Below are 22,141 nucleotides of genomic sequence, written 5' to 3'. Positions count from 1 at the left end.
AATGGGCCCAGAATTTCAGACTTAATCTGTGATCCTTGCTCACACTAGCATCGTTCCCAAATTGATTTGGATTCTGTTGCAGTCATGCACCTTACTGCTGAATTTTTATGGGATAAACAATTGTGAGCCTCAAATAAGTGTACTTTATATGATGCTATTTTACTGAAACAGATTTTCAAAGCCTCCAAGGGGCTCTGGATACCCCAAAGTCTCAGGCTGAATGTGAGTGTGTGCATAGAGTGGAGGGTCTTTTAAATCTTTTAAATGTACATCTACAAAGTTGCACATTTGTAAATAGGATTCTATCATACAATACCACTTCATTTGTGGATCTGTGTGCATGTCACATAATAAGAAAGGACAATACATTTTGTAATGAGTGATGTAGCAAAAGCAAGGTTGCAGGCAATCTCTAGAGAATCCAAATATTTTTAAATTAATCAAAAATCACCAATTTATTTCACTGATACAATCTACAGATATCTAATATGATAACACTGTACTGTGTTCATCAATGACACAACTAAATTTAGCAAACTGAGTCAGACACCCAGTCAGAGATGTATATTATCAGGCTGATTCTATAAATCTGTAGATACTATTGTGATGAGTGCCATAGAAAACCTTAATGATGGATGGATCAATATTAATATTAAAAAATGAGCCTTGAAAAATACAATCATGAACTCTTAGCTTCTATTTTGCTTAATTTATTAGGAATACAGTCAGTCAAAAGATGTATAGGGAGACTGTGCAGTATTTGGTTCATTTCAGGCACTCAAAACCTGCAGTCTTCAGTCAGAAAAAAACTTCCATTGACAGGTAGTGGGAATACTGCCTGATCAGAGGGTGCAGGATCAATCATAAATACAATTGTCTGCACTCAGTTCCATGAGAAAAACTTCTAGGATGTGCAGTATCCTGCTGGATCACACATCAACCTACAATTGTTCCAAAAGCTTCTTCGAGAACAGTGTTCTTATTGGGTTGTTTGAGGCAGATTTATTTGCTTTCAACCAATGTGCGCAAACTCTCGCAGTGCTATCATAACTGGTATTTACTGCATAAGGGCCTGATCCAAAGCCCACTGAGGTCAATGGAAAAACTCCAATTGATTTCAAGTGTGTTGACAGAAAGACTTTAACAATAATAATTAGCAACGATTCATATCTTCAGGCCACCAAATAAGTAGATAAATCTCTAGAGTCATTTAGAAGGCTGACTGGTCTGAGCATGTTTTATAGTACTGGCCATCATAGCTTCTTACTACATAGTGCTTTCTGAACTGCAGTTGAAAGAATTAATAGAGCTCTCATTGGGAAATGACTCAGGAAACTGCTAATATGGTATACACCAGGCATAATATACCCACTTCAGAACTACCACTACACCATTTTAACTTTCCAGGGTCCATCGTTAGAGTTTATTTTTATATACATAAGGACTAGTTCATTTTTTTCAATGAAAGAGCACATCAGGCCTCTAAAGCTACTCTTAGGTAGTGCTAGGCTGGATATAGACTGACACGATCAATTATTATTTAGTTCTCCCATACCACTGAGAACTCCTTATTCAATGAGCTTTAATAGTAGCAGTACAATAACAATGTGGCAATGCTAAGGAATTCAATTCGGGCTCAGAGCCTGTTCATAGTAGGTACTGTGCAAATGAATAACACAAAGGTAAGCCTCTGAGGCAGAGACTAACACTATCAAGCCCTGATTCAGAAAAGCACACTTTTAAATTTAGATATGTGCTTAAATGCTTTCCTGAACAAGGATGCTTTTATGAATCTGAGTCTAGAACATTTCCCCATTACTGACTGAATACTCTCTATCCCTTCTGGGTCTTGGAAATGTCTATTAATAAAGAGGTTGTCTTAAATATCTGCAATGGTAACTGGAGAAATGAAGCAACATGACACAATGGACAAATGCATTATCAAAATTATAGATGGCAATAGAGACTGTAATAAATCCTAAAGTTCTTTTCAACAAATGAAATGAGAAGTAGAAGAAGAATCTATAATGAAAACTGCACTGAAGGCCACATCCAGTATTTAGCATGCTGTATAAAGCAAAGCTGAATTACAGTATGAGGAAGCATCTTGTTTTAGGAGCATATAGTTTAAATGTACTTTCTGTTGTGGTACTTTATGGTGCTTTCACGTTTTGAAATACCTCTCCAAACTGGAATCTACTATCATTGCAGTAGCTGCAGTGTTATAAGAATTGGCCTTACTGATATGAATGTGCTATGCTAATGTAAAATATCATTGTCCTTCCACCAGGGGGCAACATTAGTAAAAAATATTTAAATAATTCAGAACAATTGTTTTTAGAATATTGTAGCAGGACTATATATTTTAGCAGGACATTATTTTTTTCACTTTGGTTTTTAAAATATTTTATTTATGGAAACTTTTGTTACAGAGAAAGTAAACAATGCAAGGACTTCAATTTTCAGATAAATTTGTTTTGGGGTATAGAATTATGAATTTCCTTTTTTCTAATTAATAAACATTGTAATAGAAACTCTGAGATGGATTTCATATTGGCAAGAGGTCTAATATAAATGCAATCATCTTGATTTAAAAATAAAACATTACATTTAACATGTACAATCAACTGCTGGGTGATTAAAACTGATAAATGACTACCAAATTCAGTTTGCATTGGACCTATGTAAGCTGGAAAGCTTGTCTCTTTCACTAAGAGAAGTTGGGCCATTAAAATATATTACCTCATCCACCTTGTCTTTCTACAAAATTCTGGAAAGATAAGATGACCAAACTCTCAGAACGTACCTTGATCACTGAAGTGATGAAAAAATATCGTATGTGAAAGTTATATTAGATATTCTACAAAAGTGTCATTAAAGGACAGGACACAAAGGTATAAAATTACGCATGTGTAAGAGTTAGAAACCATATACATGTCTAAAATATAGATCTAAATTATGACAATATATTAGCTATAAATATTAAGCTAGAAATAAAATATGATCTTAGACAGATTCTATCTATGGAAAGACATCTGTCAGAGTATATCTGGTATTAATATTCCGAGGTATTTTGCAATTGGTGCCCTGTTTTTCCAGGAGCTCTGAACGACTATCTTTAGCGAGATGATTACGTCCTTTATTTACATTAACAGCACAACTGAATTAACTACAATAGCCTCTGCATGCCCCAGACTCCCTCGTAAACGTGCTTTATAGTCCTTGCTCTGAACAACAGGGTCGGGCTATGCGTCAGAAAAGGCGAGGCGGTGGGAGGTGGGGGCGACGCAAGAGTCCAAAAGTAAATTATCAGCGTCTCATAAACTCCAGTTTCCCTTTTAGCTGCATCATCTTCTGAAAAACCTGGAAGGGGACGATGACTCGGCTCCGCTTCGCTTTCCATAGGATCCAGTCTTCCAGCCCCTCGCAATGAATCCGCCCAGTTCCCCTAGGAAGTTGGCAGCCCGGGAAGCTCCCAGTTGCACTCTCCCTGGTGCTCAGAACACTCCGGAGCAACCCGAGAGCCAAGGGCGCTGTCTGTGGTGCTGAAATCACTCCGGCACACGCTGGAGCGATAAAGGGCGCTGTGCAAATTAGAATCACCAGCCCCCGGCGCGCGAAATCCCAGTCTACTCTAGATCGTTGCTCTATGCACGCTGCCCTGGGAGTAGGTGGCTGCTGACTTGCGCACAGTAATGAAGTGCTAGGGCTGCTATTGTCCGACAGCTTGGAACTTAGCCATCAGGTTCTCTCAGGCTGGCACGTGCTGGGCATTGGGAACTTTTGACTTCTTCTTTGGCGTGATAAACTAGATGACCTCCGCCCCACCTCTCAACCCCTACGGGTTAGAGAAACGTTTAGCAGAAAACCAGGACTTATTTTAAACACTGGACCATCTTCTCCTAGGAAGTAGGGTCATTCCTCCTCCCAAATCAGCCATGGCACTGCCTCCACCTTCTGCCAATGACTCCTGCACTTCCGAAAAGACTTTCTAATTGTGGCTTCCAACTCTGTTCTGTTAGGAAATCCTTGGGCTGCATGTAACGCTCTCTCTCTCTGGCTCTCTCTCTCCCTCTCTCTTTCACACACACACACACGCGCGCGCGCGCACACACACACACACACAAACACACACACACTCACTCACTCTCCCTTTATCTGGAGACGCACCAATAGCCATTTAATGGGTGAAAAAGTTAGAGATTAAACCAATATGAGCGATCATAGCTGTTCATAGCAGTGCCCTGTTCAGTACTGAGTGGAGCCCAGTGAAAACCTCTGCAGGCATGGAGTCGGTAAAACAAAGGATTTTGACCCCCGGCAAGGAGGGAATGAAGAATTTTGCTGGGAAATCGCTCGGTCAACTCTACAGGTAAGAAAGATCTCTTTCGGGGGGAATGGATTTCTTACTGGAAAGAATAGGAGGCTTTCCTTAGCCTAAAATTGCTGGATCAGTTCGAATATACGCTATTTGTGTACGTTTGGTTGCGGATAGAGTGATAGCTATTTATAGATCTTCCTGATATCATCTGGATCCTACAAACTAACGCTATACTATTACACTATGGCACCGAAATAACTTGTATAGCTGGCTTGCGGAAGATGTTTTTAAATATGTCCTAAGAGATTTCCCCCATCTTTCTACCCCAGAAATTTGATCTCATTTTAAAAATTAGAATCAACAGAGAGCAGTACTCCAGTACAGCATTTTTATTTCATTTCAATGCAGGGCACCCGTAGGATCCTTTTCACTTTCCTTAGAAAGCATATTTTTTAAAAAAAATTAAACTATAAAATCGTTCCTGATTTCGATTAACCGATTCCCTTGTGTAACTGCCCGTCGGATGAAGAAAAACACGGAAAAGCATAAATAATTGATAACCGAACGATTTCTCCCTTTGAAGCTAGGACAAGTATATTGAGAGAGATACCTTCAATTATTTATCTATCTGCATAGAAAAGGGTCAATTTCTTTTGTAGAAAATGCACAACCGCAATGGATGAAATCATAAAGTTAATCCAGCAATGGGGGTGGGGTGCGCCTATTTCCATCGTCTTCAGGTGTGTATATAGATGCAGGCAACCACACACCTGAAGTGCATTGACACGAAATTTGAACACACCATTCCTCTACGTGAATACATCATTCCATCATAATGGCCCTGTGAAATCTGACTTTGGTGATCCCCAAAAAACGATTTTTTAACGAGAAAATTGTAAAATAAAAATCTTGCGCACATATTTTCGGACATTTTCCTTTAAAACAAAGAACTTCACTCTCTCCAACATTATTGGAATTTTTTGAATAAAGCAAAATGTCTTAATACCTACAGCGGATGTTGTTTTTCTCCACCTATGCGGCAGTATTGTACACAGGCACAATATTATTCCAACAATCATGTTACATGATTTACAACTTCCTATGCAATTTTGAGAGGAAAGGCGATTTGAGCTAAATTATCAAGGTAAAATGATGCTTTCTATTTTAATAGAAACTAGTACAGTGGTTATTTTACCACCAGCTTACATAAATTCGATCGTTTTAAACTGACTGAAACATGTAAAATATCTGAAAAACAGAATATGTTATTATGGGCCTCTCGAATATCATGGAAAATGTACTTTTCTTCTCTACGAATATAACTGCAATAATCGAGTTCATGAGTAAATATTCTTCGAGAGATATTAAAACACACTTGCATCTCACAATACCTCCCATGTCATATCTCAAACAGGTTTTTAAAGAATTATCTAAATAAGACACTCTTTGAACTTCCGAGGATTTAACAAATATTCCATCAGGACTAACTACATTCTTTTGAGAATCAACATATAATTTTCTATCCGTAATTTGAAAGTGGAAATAATCAGTTTTTTATGACCCAGGATCTTTGTTTCATTTCAGGCGGGATCAACTCAATTCTGTGCAAAAGTTGGTGCTCAGATTTCATCATTTGAATGAACCAATTTTAATTATAAAAATGGTGTTCTATTTTAATTACATTTTAAGAGGATGGGGATCTTACAACTCTGACTCAGGCGAGTAAGCCTTACCCCAGTGAATAATAGTAAATTCAGCTGAGTAGGTGTTGCAGGGCATTGTCCATACTTTCGTTATACATAATATGAGTAATGTTTTGGGTCTGATCCGGCCAATCGTTACTCACCCATTACTCCGGGGAGTTGACCTCGGTTGAATTACTCACCCGCGGAGAATTGTTCACGTGAGCAAGGATTGGCAGGCTCGGAGTCAAGGCAGCGTTCTAGCAGAATGGAAGGTTTGGATGCAGTTTTCAAATACCCTGTTAATCTGCCTCTTTTTCATCTTATTGAGAATCAGCAGTGTCAGGAATATTTAGCAACAAAAACCCAGCACATTTTTAGCTCAAAAAGTCATATTAAGATTTTTCTCCCCTATAAAAATAGTATGTATGTACATGTTTTGAAGCATACTGTCTGGGTGCAAATGTCAGCATTGATTCATTATATTATAATCAAAATGTGTAAATATTAATGTATAAATGTTCCTTTATACGTTTCCACTTAAAACCCTGGGAGCTTCGATTTAATATTTTGGTAAATGTGGGCACTGAGAGAGCAACGTACAAGTCTAGTTAATGATCACGGTGCAGATTATTGAATGTAATCTTTACAAATTCCAGTTATTAATATTGCCAGGGTATCGAATCATCTGCAGATGGGTAGTTCTCAAACACTGGCATCTTTCGTTCGAATGTCTATGACAGCCATTTTGCAGATGTGGAATAAATAGAAATAATTGCTCATCTTTACAACATTTCTTTCTCTCCCACATCCGCAAGCAGCATGCACTGTAGAACTAATTCCTCTCATGCTTATAATGTAATAGCAACAGAGTTAAACCTCCAAGATAATTTTTCATCTCCCAACAATCTTCTTTGAATTAGACGACATGGCGCCTCTGCAGTGGTTGCAGCAGATGTCTTCTTAATGCATCCTACATATTTAACCAGAGATCTTTAATGATAGATGAACAGTTCTCATCTGTTGCTCCTCCCTTTCTTTTGGGAAAATGAATCATTATGAATCCCACAGGTCTTGCTAAAGAACAACTGAAGGTGATTTTTTTAGTCATAGTGACCTTGACATTCACGTGACCTGTTCGGGAGAGTTGACTTCAAGTCTCTTGCTTGTCTTTCCCCCTTATGTTGGGCAGAGTCCTAGAGAAGAAACAGAAGCCTGGGGACAACATCGAACTGACAGAAGATGGGAAACCCCTGGAAGCGCCAGTTAAGAAAGCCCCAATGTGCGACTGTGCCTGCTTTGGGCTCCCCCGGAGATACATCATTGCCATCATGAGCGGACTGGGATTCTGCATCTCTTTTGGAATCCGTTGTAATTTGGGAGTAGCCATCGTGGATATGGTCAATAACAGCACCATACACCGAGGAGGAAAAATTATTAAAGAGGTGGTAATCACTCCCCTTTAATCTCGCAACACCAATATAAATCATAATACCCTCAGGATAAAGTAATAACAAAGAATAAAGATTTTATGATATTTCCAATCATTCTAATAATAGCAATTCCTCCTTCTCCTATAATCGGCTAGTTTCTGGGTAGGAGAATCCTATACTGAACTGTCATATTTTATTTATAACAGAAAGGATAATGATCCAAAGGTTGTTGGGGGGGAATAAAAGATCGATTATGCCTATTTTGTTTTCTTTCTTTCCCAGACCAATAGGTCATTCCGTGGCACAAGTCTGAGTGCAGATATTTTGCTTTTTCACCCAGCTTTGGGGATCTCAGTCATTTCGTAAATTAAATGCACGCAACAGAGAACATGACCATGAATAAACGACTCCAAAGTGGCTGGCCGATTTTCTAAAGGGAATGGAGTGGTTTGTTGCGGAACGTTTGGAAATATCAGGATGAATGAGTTTTGCTTAACAAAATACAACGCTATAAAAGCAATCTATGGCCTAATGAGAAAACATATTTCGTGTATAAGGTGCTTAACCATATGTATATAGTCTATGTACACAAAGACAAGAATATATATAATACATACATATGTGTACATTTATATATCATATATAATGTACATGCGTGTATATACACGTACGTATCATGTGTATACACACAGAGGGATAAACATCTAGATTCCACTGAGTCCATACTATATATATATATTCGATGGGTTCCATTGCAAATGCAGGTGATTCACTTATAATGAATATTTAATAATTTTTTTCTCCAAAATACCCTGAAACATTTTCCTCATTCCCATGTTTGTGAGCTTACTGTGACGTATGCATCTCTCTCTCTCTCTCTCTCTCTTTGTAGAGAGAGATGTATTACAGTCGGCTGTGTGTGTCAGAGTGAGAGTGAGTGTGAGTCTGTGTGTGTGTTTGTGTGTGGAGAGAGAGAGGGAGAGAGGCCCTTTCCTCCTCCCTCCCGACCGCAACCTTCGCTAATCTGAATCGGACAGGAAAAAATATACTTGTTGCCACCTCTGTCTCTAGGGGATTCAAGGACATCTTTAGTTCCAAGATTCACATATTTTTAGGGTTAATAGCGATCACGAGATATAAATCATGTCCCTCCTCTCTCCTCCAGTACTAATGCCAGATTTGTGTAGGTATTCTAGCATATTTGTTCTAGAGACCAATTGTAAAGTAAATCGATTATTATTTTGAAGGTTAGCACCTTGCCCCAGTCTATATCGTACAGGCTAGTAAATGGGCATTTTCAACATTAATCGAAATTCCGCAAAGATCGCCTAGTGTTAAACTATTATAAATAAAATGCTTTAGTTTGGCCTGCTTACATCCTATTTTCTTTCTCTTCTTTCTCCTCCCCTTTTTTGCACTGGAAGAAAGCGAAGTTTAACTGGGACCCTGAAACAGTTGGCATGATCCATGGCTCTTTTTTCTGGGGATATATAGTCACCCAAATCCCTGGGGGATATATAGCATCCAGACTAGCAGCTAACAGGTAATGACGATCTAATATAAATATATAAATGTATATAAACATGTATACTAGACGTCGGGTTGCTATGTTTAGATTTTGACTGTAAAAACAGCTGGTATAAATGCAGGCACATTATGCGAAAAGCAGACGTTAGTGGTATTGTGCTGATGGCTTCCGACAATTGTCATCTGTTGAATTCAGCATAAAAGCAGCTTTCCTCTCTTCTTTAGGCTGTTAGAGGGGCAATAGCGGAAGGGCACTTTCCTTCACTCCACTCACTGTAAGATGAGGCTTTATGGATGATGTAGACGAGACAAAATATGTTGGGCTCTGCTTCGCTGTATCAGCAGTGTCGTGCAAACCAAACATGAAGCCCAACCTAACAATCGCCTCTGCAAGTCAGCATTTATAGCTAGCACTGCAACACATTGAGGCAAGGAATTATTATTCAACTCAAGTCACATAGACTCATTTCTTCAATGGCATATTTCTGAAAAGCATGGGGGTATTGAGAAATACATATGTTCCTCTGTAGTCACAGAAATAATAATACAATAATTTTAAAGGGCAAGAAACAAACATTTGAAATAAATGAAACTGAATATTGGAATTGTATTTTATTACCATTTTAATTATTTTCTGATTTTATATGGATTTCATGTTTGTTTCTTGTCCTTTAAAAGGTATATTAAAACAGAGTTGCTATGATTATTTTTACTTTATTCAGTTCCCTTTTCACTAAGATTATCACGATAGAAATTTTCAAAGTTGAAAGACACTGAAATCCCTTTATTTATTTAGACATGATCTTTTTTTAAAAGAAAAGGGGAAAATAGCAGATATCAGTAGTTATTAATTGACACTGAAACGAATGTAGTCCACTCTTAATAAAATGGAAGAAAAACATGTTTCAATGAGCTTTGCACAATGAAAAGGAAGTGCAGATGGCGCAGGGTCTTAAAGATTCGTTTCTATGGTGTCTGGCAATATTTCAAGCACCCAGGGTGTGATTCCACCTGTTAATTAGATCCACTGAGTATTCAAGACACATGAGGCATTCATATCCATCCTTAATGCCACAGACTCATCATTTGGAGAGGTAGGAAAGGTCCTAGTGCCACTCTTCCTGAGCAGTAATGCTCTAGGTACAAATGGATATTAAAAGGGAAGGTACAGTTTAGCTCATCACAGGAGTATGTAACATCAAAGGTAGGACTATGAGCGTTAGACAGACATATAATGAAGTTCTCTCTCCAGGCTATGTTTTGTTTTTGTTTTTGTTTTTTTTAAATAGGGGCACAAATATACTTGCCAAGCCTGCAGTTCTCTTGAGAGCACAGAGCTCCATTAAAAGATAAATCAATGAATGGTGAGATCCTTAGCTGTGTAAATTGGTGTAGCTCTACGGATGCTCACTTACACCAGCAGAAATTTTGGTCCATGATTTTGGAAATGAAACAAAAGCACAGTGTTAACGTATATAGGAACTCCGTATATTTTTATCTCTTAGTTAAAATGTCCCTTTCCCCATCTTAGATTAGAAATATAAAAGGGGATTTAAAAAAAATTCAGAAGAGATCATCCCCTAAAAGGCCTCTGTCCATCCAAATACAGCACCTTTGCCTTCCTTTCTGTACCAAATTCTGCAATCTTCATTCAGTCCATTACTCATTTACTTCAATAGGAGTTTTGCCTTTAACAAAGGCTGTAGGGTCTGAACCAGAGAGGCAAATTGCATTCTTGATTATCTCAATGTAATTCCATTTAAGTAATTTGACTCAATACAGTTATAAAAGTAGAACTGCAATCAGAATTGGATCAAATAGGTGGAAAAGCCCTGGAAGTCACCAGGAAAAATTCTGTAGTGGAGTATGCAGTCTGGAATGTTTGAACTAAATTCTGCTCTCCATTACACTGATGTAAATCCAGAGTCATTCTAGTCACTTCAGTGATGAAGGTAGTCTGCATCTACACTAGCATAGCAGAGAGCAGGATCAAGGTCACTAATTGTAATAACCAGGGAAGTCTTAGAGACAAATTCACCAGTGATGTAAATGGTGGTGTAAATTACACATCCAGCCTTATAAAACATTTGCAAATAGTTGTAAATGGCAAAGTAATAGAACTTGCGCAGATTTTACATTCAGTTTGTGGAAAACATTAATATAAGTGTTAAGGGACAGAAGTGAGGTGCAGCAGCAGAAAATTTATAGATAAAGCAAGTTTCCAAACTTTAGGGCTAGGTGCTGTCACCCACGTACTCAATTGAAATGAATGGGGGTACTGGAGGAAGAAAAGTGCTATTCAGTGAGGTCTGAGAATCTCTCTCTTTTATATGCATACCATTCCCAACAATCCTAAGGCCTAAATGAAATCAAAGTGAGATGTGGCTACGTAGGTGAGGGCTGAATTTATCAGTGTAAGATACCTACACCCTATTTCTGACAGTATTATACCTCATGTGTGACTTATCTCCACCATTTTAATCAGTGATGAATTTGGCCAATGAGGTCCAACGGGAACTTTGCAGAGTATGGACTAGAAAATTGGACCCTATGCTCTCCTAGTTTGTACCACACTCTCCAATAATGCACACACATTGACAAATTCCCTGGGCCAGATGTTCAGCGGCTGTAGATTAACATCGCTCCATTAACTTCAAGCTCCTCCAGTAACTTCAGTGTAGCTGCACATGCCAGTTGAAGTACACTAATTTGAACCAGCAGAATATCCATTTAGAAATGAACCATCACATCTAAATGGATGATAAATTGTTTTATTATGAACCTCATTATATGTCTTGGAAACATTGGTTTTTGCTTGCATATGGAGCAGCTCAGAAATTGCTAGTGGCTCTGGGGCTAGGACACTAATTTCAGGTGTGCTCTTCATACTTTGCAATACAATAGAACTCACCATCTTCCACTGAGGGTATTACAGGCTCAGTCATGAGCTAAAGAAAAAAAGATGACTCACTGTCAAGGAGAGAGGGAGACAGTGATCAGGTTGATGGGAATGGCATGAGAGTAAGAGTGACTCCTAGCTTCCAGGAGTGCCAAGGGAAAAGGGGGGCGGGATTCACCAAGCACTTAATTTGTTATTGGCAGGGTGCTGCTGAGTAGGTTGGAGCTTGCTTGTTTGACATTATGATTCAGGCCAGCAGCCCAGTTGTAGCTTTAATTACAAGGATTTGGACATGTCTCTAAAATGTCATTAATTTATTAAAATATGGGGGAAAGGGTGTCATCAGGAGTAGGGAGAAAACTTGTTCACCTTATCCTCTAATGATAGAACAAGAAGCAATGGGCTTAAACTGCAGCAAGGGAGATTTAGGTTGGACATTAGGAAAAAGTTCCTAACAATAGTTAATTACTACTTGGAAATATAAGCCTAAGTGGAGGTTGTGGAAATCTCTGCATCTCTGGGATTTATTATATAGTAGGTTAGATAAATGTCTATCAGGGATGGCTAGACAGTATTGGCCTGCCATGAGGGCAGGGGACTGGGACTTGAGCCTCTCGAGTCCCTCCTGCCTAAGATAGTCTAAATGAACTATAAAAAAATCAAACTCCAGTAAAACACATTAGGTCACATCAAATGGACCTCCACAAGTCCAGTAATTCTCATTTAAATAGAAGAAATCTTTAATTTGTGAACTAGAACACATTAAGGCCTTAAAGCTGTCCCTCAAGCCCCATCAGTGTTCTTGCCCATGTTTTAAAGTCCTTTACTACTTCCTGCCAAGCAAGAATCATGAAATGGTGAGCCAAGCCCTGCGCTAATTTATTTTCATCTGGCAATCAAATGAGAGCGGTACTGGAAATCAGGATTTCTTTGGCTAATGCAGAAATCAAGACAGGCTGCCGCTTGGCTCACTTTCCTAATTATTGCACCTCAATTTCACATCATTACCCAAGTAGTTCTCAGGTTCACACGAGTGTCGTTGACAAAGAGGTACTGAAATAAAGATTTCTTAAGGGGCTGTTTATCAAGTATTTTTGCATGATGTTGGTCATGGTAATTCACATGCACATCAGTTGAAAGAATCTTATGGTAAGCTTCAAGACTGTTTCTTCTTAAATACACTCTTCTAATCCTGATAATGTGTTGAGTTTTAGTTCAACGATAAATACATTTTACAATGAACGACAATGGTGGACAAAGATATATATGGCTTGGACAATCCAATGTCAGAAAATAATTTCGACATTTGTCTTGATTGACTCCAATAACATTTTCAGTTCTTGAAGTTCAACTTGGCACTATTTGCCTACGAGTTAGTAGAGGTGGGTTTGGATTGTATTTTCATTCTGATTGTTCAAAGGCTTTCTTATGGCTTTTAAGTGCTGGTATCCTCTGAGCACCCCATCAAACTGCGTCTGGATATCAACAGGAGCAGGAGGTGGTTGATAAAGGCTGCTATCCTTTTGTTGTGCTGAACACCCCTCAGCCATTGACTTTCAATGGCACTTTAGTGACTCACAGGACGTATCAGCACTTTAAAAATCGGACCAGGCCCAAGCCCAAAGTTCATTTTAACAAAGAGTTACAAACTCGTTACATCTCTTTCCTGTGTATAGCTAAAAGAAAATGGAATACAGACTCCAATAGACTCATTAGAGCTCATTCGTCAGAAAGGGACCACATGATAACTAGCTGACCTCCTGCACAAGGCCAGGCCACAAACCCTACCCATACACATTATAAAACACCCTAACCATCTGAGATTTTATTGAAACTCCTCAAAATATTGTGATTTGAAACCTCAGCTTGCAGAGAACCACCAGCAAGCTGACCCATGCCCCACGCTACAATAGAAGATGCGAAATACCTACAGGGCTCTGCCAATCCCGCCCTGGAGGAAAATTCCTTCGCGACCCAATATACGGTGATAGCTAAACCCTGAGCACATGTGGGCAAAGTAGATCATCCAAAGCTAGCACCCAGAAAGATTCTCTGCGTAAACCCCAGTTCCTCACCATCCAACCATCCCCTCACAGACCACTTGAGCAGTAACTGTTATCTGCCGATAATCCAGATACAGCCACTCAATACCCCCCCTGCCACAACACCCACCCAGCCAATTAAATCTATCATCATAACGATCCCCTCCATATACTTATACAACTTAATCTTAAAGCTCTAATAAGTTTCTTGCCCCCACTACTTCCCTCGGAAAGGCGTTCCAGAAACTTCAGCTCCCTATATGTTAAACCTCGTCAATTTCAAGTTCCTAAACTTTCCCTAATATCCAATGTTTTGTTACCATTCGTCCTGTGCCTAACATTAGTACTAAACTTAAATACTTAAATAATTCCTCTCCCTCCCTAACGTTAATCCCCCTGATATATTTATATAGAGCAAGCATATCCCCCCAGAGCCTTCTTTTGGCCAGGCTAAACAAGCCAAGCTCTTTGAGTCTCCTTTCATAAGGCAGGTTTTCCATTCCTCGGATCATCCTAGTAGATCTCTTCGGCTAGAATGCAAGAGTCATCTCTCCTCCCAGAGGAGGTTCTGCCATTGGAGGATGTTGATGTGACATCACCCTGCAAAAATGAGACCAGAGAACAGGAAGCTAGGGTTGCACAAAGTCCTAAGGTCTCACATGCCCTCCAAGTGAAGATAATCTTTCCACTGATTAAACATTAAGATATTAATAGCATGGAGTACGGGGACCATTCTGGTAGTTTAGTGGCAGTGCTCTGCCACACAGGAATCAGGACTAACGATTTCTTTCTCCCCAGACCCTCAAGCTCTGGGAATGTGGTAGAACTAGTGAGCTCACTTCTGGAGGGGTATCTTGCCTCTCATTGAATAACACTACTTTCCTCCCAAAGCTAATTTACACTGGGGATGGAATTAATGGGATTTGCAGAGAGAAAGAGAGAGAGAGATCCTTAGCTGGAGGAAATGATATCATGATGCAGGGCCCTTGAGGTGACTGTGGCAAAGGAGGAGAGGTGGGTTCCAAGAAGTACCCCAGAAAAATGCACATGCACAATTATACTATAGGTCAATTACAGCACCATGCCTGTTGATGCTCTCATGCAAGGCAAGCAGGTTCAGGCTCATACTACTTGCCCAAAGGTCTAGAAATGATGAGTATTAATTATTATTGGTTTTACTGGATTCACTCTGGATTTCCTCAGGATAACTCACAGCAAAATGCATCCCAAGGAAGGAGGGAAGGACATGAACACACAATTATATTTGTATTTTTTTAAAATTCCTTTGAATATTATCAGTGAAACCAGGAAAATTACACTGCAGAATTTTGGTATCAATTTTCTGCATTGCTAAATCAACTGGGTCATAATTCACAGTGCAAGCTACTGCCAATTGAAAGCCCTGAAAATCATATCGAGGTTGCTTTTAAAGGTTTGAATGCCAGTATTATAGTGGCTCCCCACAAGAGTGCCTAACATTAGGGACTGACAGCATTTCACAGTGTCTGAGTGAATAGCACTCCATGAAATGCTGACTGTTCTCCAACCCTAACCCTCAGAATTTAGAATTAGGCCATAAAAATAATCCTGGTTCAGCTCAGGTCAACAGAGATTTTTAAAGCAAATGCATTTTACACTGATTGAAGCTTTGTTAAATAATACATAAATATGATTTGTGGTTTGGGAGTTCTTTCGCTCTTATAATTCAAAAATGTCTTATATAAAATTGATGACCAGGATGGTTAGGTATTTTATAACCATGGGGAGGGTGGGATATTTTGGTAACAAATGCAGAAATTATTTTTCAATAATTAATTTCACTGTCCATTTGTAGCATAGCAATGACATTATACTGAATATTTTCTAAGTATTACCCTTATACCATAGGCCAGAGAAGCTGATGCAGTTTGTTTTGCTAATATATCAATTGATTAAAATACATCATAGGATATTAGGGCCCAGTCCTGCAAATCTTAACACATGAATGGTTGTGCTTAAGTAAGAGGGCTCAATTATTCCTTGAATCTGACCTCTGCTTGATGCAGGATAAGGGTACTGGGGAACCAGTTATAATCACTTATTCTGTGCCAATCCAGACCCATCATTTGTTAGAGCAGCCTAGGGACTGAATTACCTTATGCCACAAGTGCAGATTTCCAATTGGAATTTAAATCAATGAAAGACTGAAAGTGTAGTGGAGCGCTATCTATTCCCTTCCCATGTATCCTCTTCCCTATACTAGGGGAGCAGTTGGCACATGAGTCAACTCTACTAGGTTTATACCAGCAGGGAGTTCTCACTCCTGTCATGGGATTTTCCACTGATGGGTTGCAGCAAGGATCTGGATTCTCTGCATCATCTAAGTGGTACAAAGTGGCTAGAGTGTAATGCAGAATCGGCTCCAAAGTGATAAATCTCATGACAAATGGTTTACAGAAGCAGCCTCTTACCTTGTAGAGACAACATTGTCTAATGGGGTGAGAATAGGACTGGACAAAAAAACCTCCTGAATCCTGTGCTAACACTGACCCATCGTGTGAAACAACCCACTTAGGACAGTTCAATGGTGCCATTTAGGCAGGCCCTGCATTGTGGGAATCTACCACCTAATGCCCTAATGGGAAGCTGCAGGAGGAATTCTGATGCAGGGAGACTGATCTCCTCCCAGAGCTCACTGGCACACAAGGGGAGTGACCGATGTTAACTATTTCCGCTGTTGTGCTGGTCACACTCCAAGAGATAGCACAGGGGGAGGCACATGGGCCTGACTCCTTGCCACTCTCACTCCCCTTTTAGGCACTGTTTAGCCCTGGAGGTGAATGGAAAGGTTACTCCTATAATTGTCACAGGACCATACAAGTAGAGGAGAGATTCCTTGTGCCTTCCATATTCAAGCCACTGCCTGGAAATGAACCAATGCTGATGAACACATTGGGGGTGCTGTGAGGATTAGCTATTTGTGCATTCATCAAAGATGTAAATCTCTGTTACATAAGTGCTGAGGGTTAACTGTAGTTTACCTTTAAACTAGAAAAGTAATGAAATTCTGAATTTAGCCTTCTTCCACACTCACACCTCCGTGAATGCTACAGAGGTCTGAGAATAATGTGTGATTTCATGTACTGGTTGTGCTATAACACCAAAGTGAAAATGTGTGGAACTGTAATATCACTTTCATATTGTTTTGCTGCATTTGCCAAGCAGAATTCTAATAATCTATGATTATGATTATGATTATGGGACCACTTCTTATATGATAGGCTAAAAATCTGGGTGAAATCCTGGCTCCATCAAAGTTAATACCAAAATTTCCTCTAACTTCACCACTGATTGATTTCACCACTGATAGACAGCTAGATAGTATAAATCAGGGTAGGCCCATTGAGGAGCTGATCCCACGTGTGCAATTTCATGCTTAATGTAGGAAAGCAATACTTGTGTTTGCACATGAAAATACGGAGCTGAGTATCCAGGCGGCCAGTGAGATGCACAACTGGTCATGAGCACACAAAAAATCCATTCAGCATGAGTAATTATCAGTCATTGCTTGTGAGAATTCATTTTTTGAAAATCAAACCATAAAAGAGTTGCAGGCTTCTGTTGATTAAAACAATGGGTCGTGAACATTTTAAATTGTGAGTGTTCAGCTGTTAGAACTTTCTCTTATGAAAAATCATATAAAATCTAAGAGGAGATCATGATTTTAAAAAAGGAAAGAAACAAGCTGTGAAATTCTATGGTAATGACATAAGGTTTTCTTTCTCTGTTAAGTCCCATGGGTCAGATTCATAGGTAGTGTAAATGGGTATAGTTCCATTAAAGCAGCTGGCCTAACATGTTTTTAGTTCATTTCATAGAATGCTGCTGAATTTCTGTAGAACCTTTGTTTATTTAATTTATATTAAATTCTATAGCATTTACTCATGATGGCTTAAATAGAAATATATAAAGCAACCTGTGACTTCAAGTTCTTCCTTTTATTTCAGTTTTTAAAATCCAATTCACCCAAGCAGTAAAGACTGAATTCTGATCACCCTTGCTCATAGCAAGTAATCCTTTTGATTCCACTGAGATTACTTGCCTGAATAAATTGAGCTATATTCCATACAGATATCTCAATGCATTTCTTCCCAAAAGGTCAGAAATATTTTAATCTGAACTCTGGCATTAGAGTGAGAGTGAAATTGTTATTATTGTCACTGATCCCTAACTAATTAGTAAATTAATAATAATAATAATAATAATTTAAAACCAAATCTTTCTAAACTAAGGTATTCTGAATTCAAAGTGTGACTGCAGCTTAATATCTTTCTATTCACCTTTTTGCAGGATAAATTATTCCACACTCATTTTGTATATAGAAGTAACAAAGTATTCATATATTTAACACAGAGTATTGTTATATTTAACAAACAATAAATGAGTCATACTGTAACTGGGATATGTAGGAATGTTTGATTTCCAGTTTGGTTCTGCAAGTTCTATTTTCTTCCCTTCTAATGTAACTGGATTTTCAAATAACCCCTGAGGCTACTCCTGCCAACCCCTCCTTTCATGTTCACTTCAAAACCATGCAGCTTGAACTGGACTATGCTGCCAGGCACAGGTGCATGCCTCTTCTGTTTCCAGTCAGAGCAGCCAACAGAGCACAAAACACCAAGAAGTACTGGTCACCCCACAGTGTTGCAGGGCCTTTTAAGTACCACTCATGAGGGTGGCTGGTGGTGCTGCTCCCTGTGCCATATGGTTCTGGTCCTTCCATTTTTCTGTCATGAGTGATGAAGCCATTTTCACAATTTAATGATTCACCAAGGGACTTGGGTGGGGTTTTTTGTTTGATAAAAGCGAGCCTCAGATGTGTGGCAAAATTAATAATGCAGCCAAGCCTTTATTAGATTGGATTAGATGGTGAGAGATCAGCTTTTACATATTAATGCTTTGCAAAAGGCTTAAAATAGGATTTAGTATGAGCAGCACACAGACACTTCCCCCATCCCATGTAGATGTATGATGGAAATAGCCAGTTTCATCACCTTTTTTAGATGACAAGCAAAATTGCTATTCTGAGATACACCACATTATTAAGAGGACCAGCCTTAAGGCTAACAGCACCATGGACAAGAACAGACAAAACACATGCATTGGGGATAAGAGTTCATCTCTAATTTTGGTGGTAGCTTCTTGTATTTGTCTTGCTTAGCAGCTCGGTTGGTAAACCTTTCTGATATTCATGGAACGATCCCAGTTTCATTGGGCCTATTCTGTTTCATTTGAATTTGGAGGCCATTTCAGAAAAGTAATTAGGTATGTGCTCAACTTTGAACACAAGCCATCCTATCCCTGTTTAAGTAATTTAACACGTGTTTAACTTTGCATCAAATGTTTCCTGAAATATCTTCAGACTAATGCAATGCCATCATCATGTTCTGAAAATTCTGAGACACTTTAAAGACAACTTGGAGACTATACCAATCTTGAAGAGTGTCTTGAAATGTGAAGTCTCTCTCAATATTTCTAGTGAAAGGTAAATAAAATGGGAGTGGAAGAGAAACACTAAATGATATAAATCTTAAAACTTCTTGAGAAGTTCTGTTTTTCTTCATGGTCAGGACTATGTCAGCATGGTGACATATCTGCTCCTAACCTTGAAAAGGGTTGTGTTCTTAATGCAATGAATATAAGCATTTAAAACAGTATCTCCAAATAGGTGTCTCAGAATTCTTGGATGAAGTTAATTGACCAAATTCTCAAGATCACACAGATCAGTGACAATGCTGAACATTGCTCTTCTCTATTGCCATCTAACCCATGAAAAGGTTTGCATATGGTGGGCAATCTACAGTGATGGATGGTATTTTGTCTAAATATTAGGACTGTCAAGCGATTAAAAAATTAATCGTGCAACTAATAGTGTGATAAAAAAAATTAATCACAGATTAATCACACTGTTAAACAATAGAATACTGTTTATATAAATATTTTTTGATGTTTTCTACATTTTCTAATATATTGATTTCAATTACAACACAGAATACAAAGTGTACAGTGCTCACTTTATATTTATTTTTTATTACAAATATTTGCACAAATGATAAAAGAAATAGTATTTTTCAGTTCACCTCATACAAGTACTGTAGAGCAATCTGTTTATCATGAAATTGGAACTTACAAATGTAGAATTATGTACAATAAAAACCTGCATTCAAAAATAAAACAATGTAAAACTTTAGAGCCTACAAGTCCTTGTTCAGTCAATCGCTCGGACAAATAAGCCTGTTTACATTTGCAGAAGATAATGCTGCCTGCTTCTTGTTTACAATGTCACTTGAAAGTGAGAACAGGCATTTGTATGGCACTGTTGTAGTCAGCATCGCAAGATATTCACATGCCAGATGCGCTAAAGATTCATATGTTCCTTGATGCTTCAACCACTATTCCACAGGACATGCGTCCATGCTGATGGGAGGTTCTGCTCAATAATGATCCAAAGCAGTGCGGACGCATGTTCATTTTCATCATCTGAGTCAGACGCCACCAGCAGAAGGTTGATTTTCTTTTTTAGTGGTTTGGGTTCTGTACTTTCTGCATTAGAGTGTTCTCTTTTAAGACTTCTGAAAATATACTCCACACCTCATCCTTCTCAGGTTTTGGAAGAAACTTCAGATTCTTAAATTTTGGGTAGAGTAGCTATCTTTAGAAACTTCACATTGGTATCTTCTTTTCACTTTGCCAAATTTGCAGTGAAAGTATTCTTAAAGCAAACAACATGTGCTGGGTCATCATTCAAGACTGCTATAACATGAAATATATGGCAGAATGCAGGTAAAACAAAGCAGGAGACATACAATTCACCCCCAAAGAGTTCAGTCACAATTTAATTAACACATTATTTTTTAATGAGGGTCATCAGCATGGAAGCATGTCCACCGGAACGATGGCCAAAGCATGAAAAGGTATATGAATCTTTAGCGCATCTGGCACGTAAATATCTTGCGATGCCAACTACAACAGTGCCATGCAAATGACTGTTCTCTCTTTCAGGTGACATTGTAATTAAGACGTGGGCAGCATTATCTCCCGTAAATTAAAAAAAAACTTGTTTCTCTTAGTGATTGGCTGTATAAGAAGTAGGACTGAGTGGACTCATAGACTCTAAAGTTTTACATTGTTTTGTTTGAGTGCAGTTATGTAACAAAAAACTCCTACATTTGTAAGTTGCACTTTCATGATAAAGAGATTGCACTACAGTACTTGTATGAGGTGAATTGAAAAATACTATTTCTTTTATCCTTTTTCAGTGCAAATATTCGTAATAAAAATAATATAAATTGAGCACTGTACACTTTGTATTCTGTGTTGTAATTGAAATCTATGTAGTTGAAAATGAAGGAAAACATCCAAAAATATTTCATAAATTTCAAATGGTATTTTATTGTTTAACATTGCGATTGTGATTAATTTTTAATCACGATTTTTTTTAGTTAATTGCATGAGTTAACTGAAATTAATCAACAGCCTTACTAAACATAGAAGATATGATTAAATCTGAGAACCATATCTAGTTATAATTAAGGCTGGATTGTGTACCCATGTTGCTGCAAAGATATAACACCCAAGTTGGAATTCCATGGGACACAGTACTCCCCAGTAGACATTGTTACTGTGTCTCTCCTTGTCCCCAAGCACACAAGTATGAGCTTAACTTCAAGCATGTGAATATTCCCATTGACTTAAAGTTAAGCATGTGCTTAAATGCTTTGCTAGACTTTTGTAGAAGATGTGACATTCAAGGTCTTTGCAAATTCTCAGGCCTTGAGTCTGCAAGCTGTTGCAGAGCATGCAGTAGAGAAAACAAGGTGGTTGTACCCCAGTGCCAGTGTGAGCAAAGACTTCATGTTAGCACAGTTAGTGTTGAACACTCTATTTAGTCCTCAGCACCATATGAACAGTGTAGATTTCAAATCACTTGTCTTCCCTGCAGAGTTAACTCAATTCATAACTTGGAGCTTTTCCCTAGTTTAAGTCCTGTACACACACAAACCCTTTTAAATCATGTGTGGAGGTGCTTTTAACTGAAGTTGGCTGGCCCAAGAGGGGGTATAGACTAAAGCCTGAGTTAGCAGCTGTTGACACAACTACTGTGTATAGTGCACACAGGCTAATTCCACATGAGTACCACTAGTCCTCTGATGCTTCCCAGAATTCTCCCCGTGTGCCCGGAAAAGACAGTTCCCACA

The 22,141-nt window shown here is 38.6% G+C and overlaps 1 protein-coding gene and 1 long non-coding RNA gene across 2 annotated transcripts in view; both read left to right on the top strand.

Moving 5' to 3' along the window:
* The window catches only part of LOC142046759 (uncharacterized), a 347,351-nt gene that overhangs the window by 199,703 nt on the left and 125,507 nt on the right, over nucleotides 1-22,141 (top strand). The gene's annotated exons all lie outside the window — the stretch shown is intronic.
* Nucleotides 4,124-22,141, top strand: part of SLC17A6 (solute carrier family 17 member 6) — a 49,753-nt gene continuing 31,735 nt past the window's right edge. The window contains exons 1-3 of the mRNA XM_032775261.1: nucleotides 4,124-4,372; nucleotides 7,196-7,448; nucleotides 8,861-8,979. Of these exons, the coding sequence (XP_032631152.1) occupies nucleotides 4,287-4,372; nucleotides 7,196-7,448; nucleotides 8,861-8,979 (458 nt within the window). The 5' untranslated portion in view covers nucleotides 4,124-4,286. The remainder of the gene's footprint in view (nucleotides 4,373-7,195; nucleotides 7,449-8,860; nucleotides 8,980-22,141) is intronic.

The sequence above is a fragment of the Chelonoidis abingdonii genome, chromosome 4, assembly GCF_003597395.2.
Source record: "Chelonoidis abingdonii isolate Lonesome George chromosome 4, CheloAbing_2.0, whole genome shotgun sequence".
In the NCBI taxonomy this organism is placed as follows: domain Eukaryota; kingdom Metazoa; phylum Chordata; order Testudines; family Testudinidae; genus Chelonoidis; species Chelonoidis abingdonii.
The sequence above is the reverse complement of the archived record's forward strand: the minus strand, read 5'-3'. Positions and strand labels throughout refer to the sequence as shown.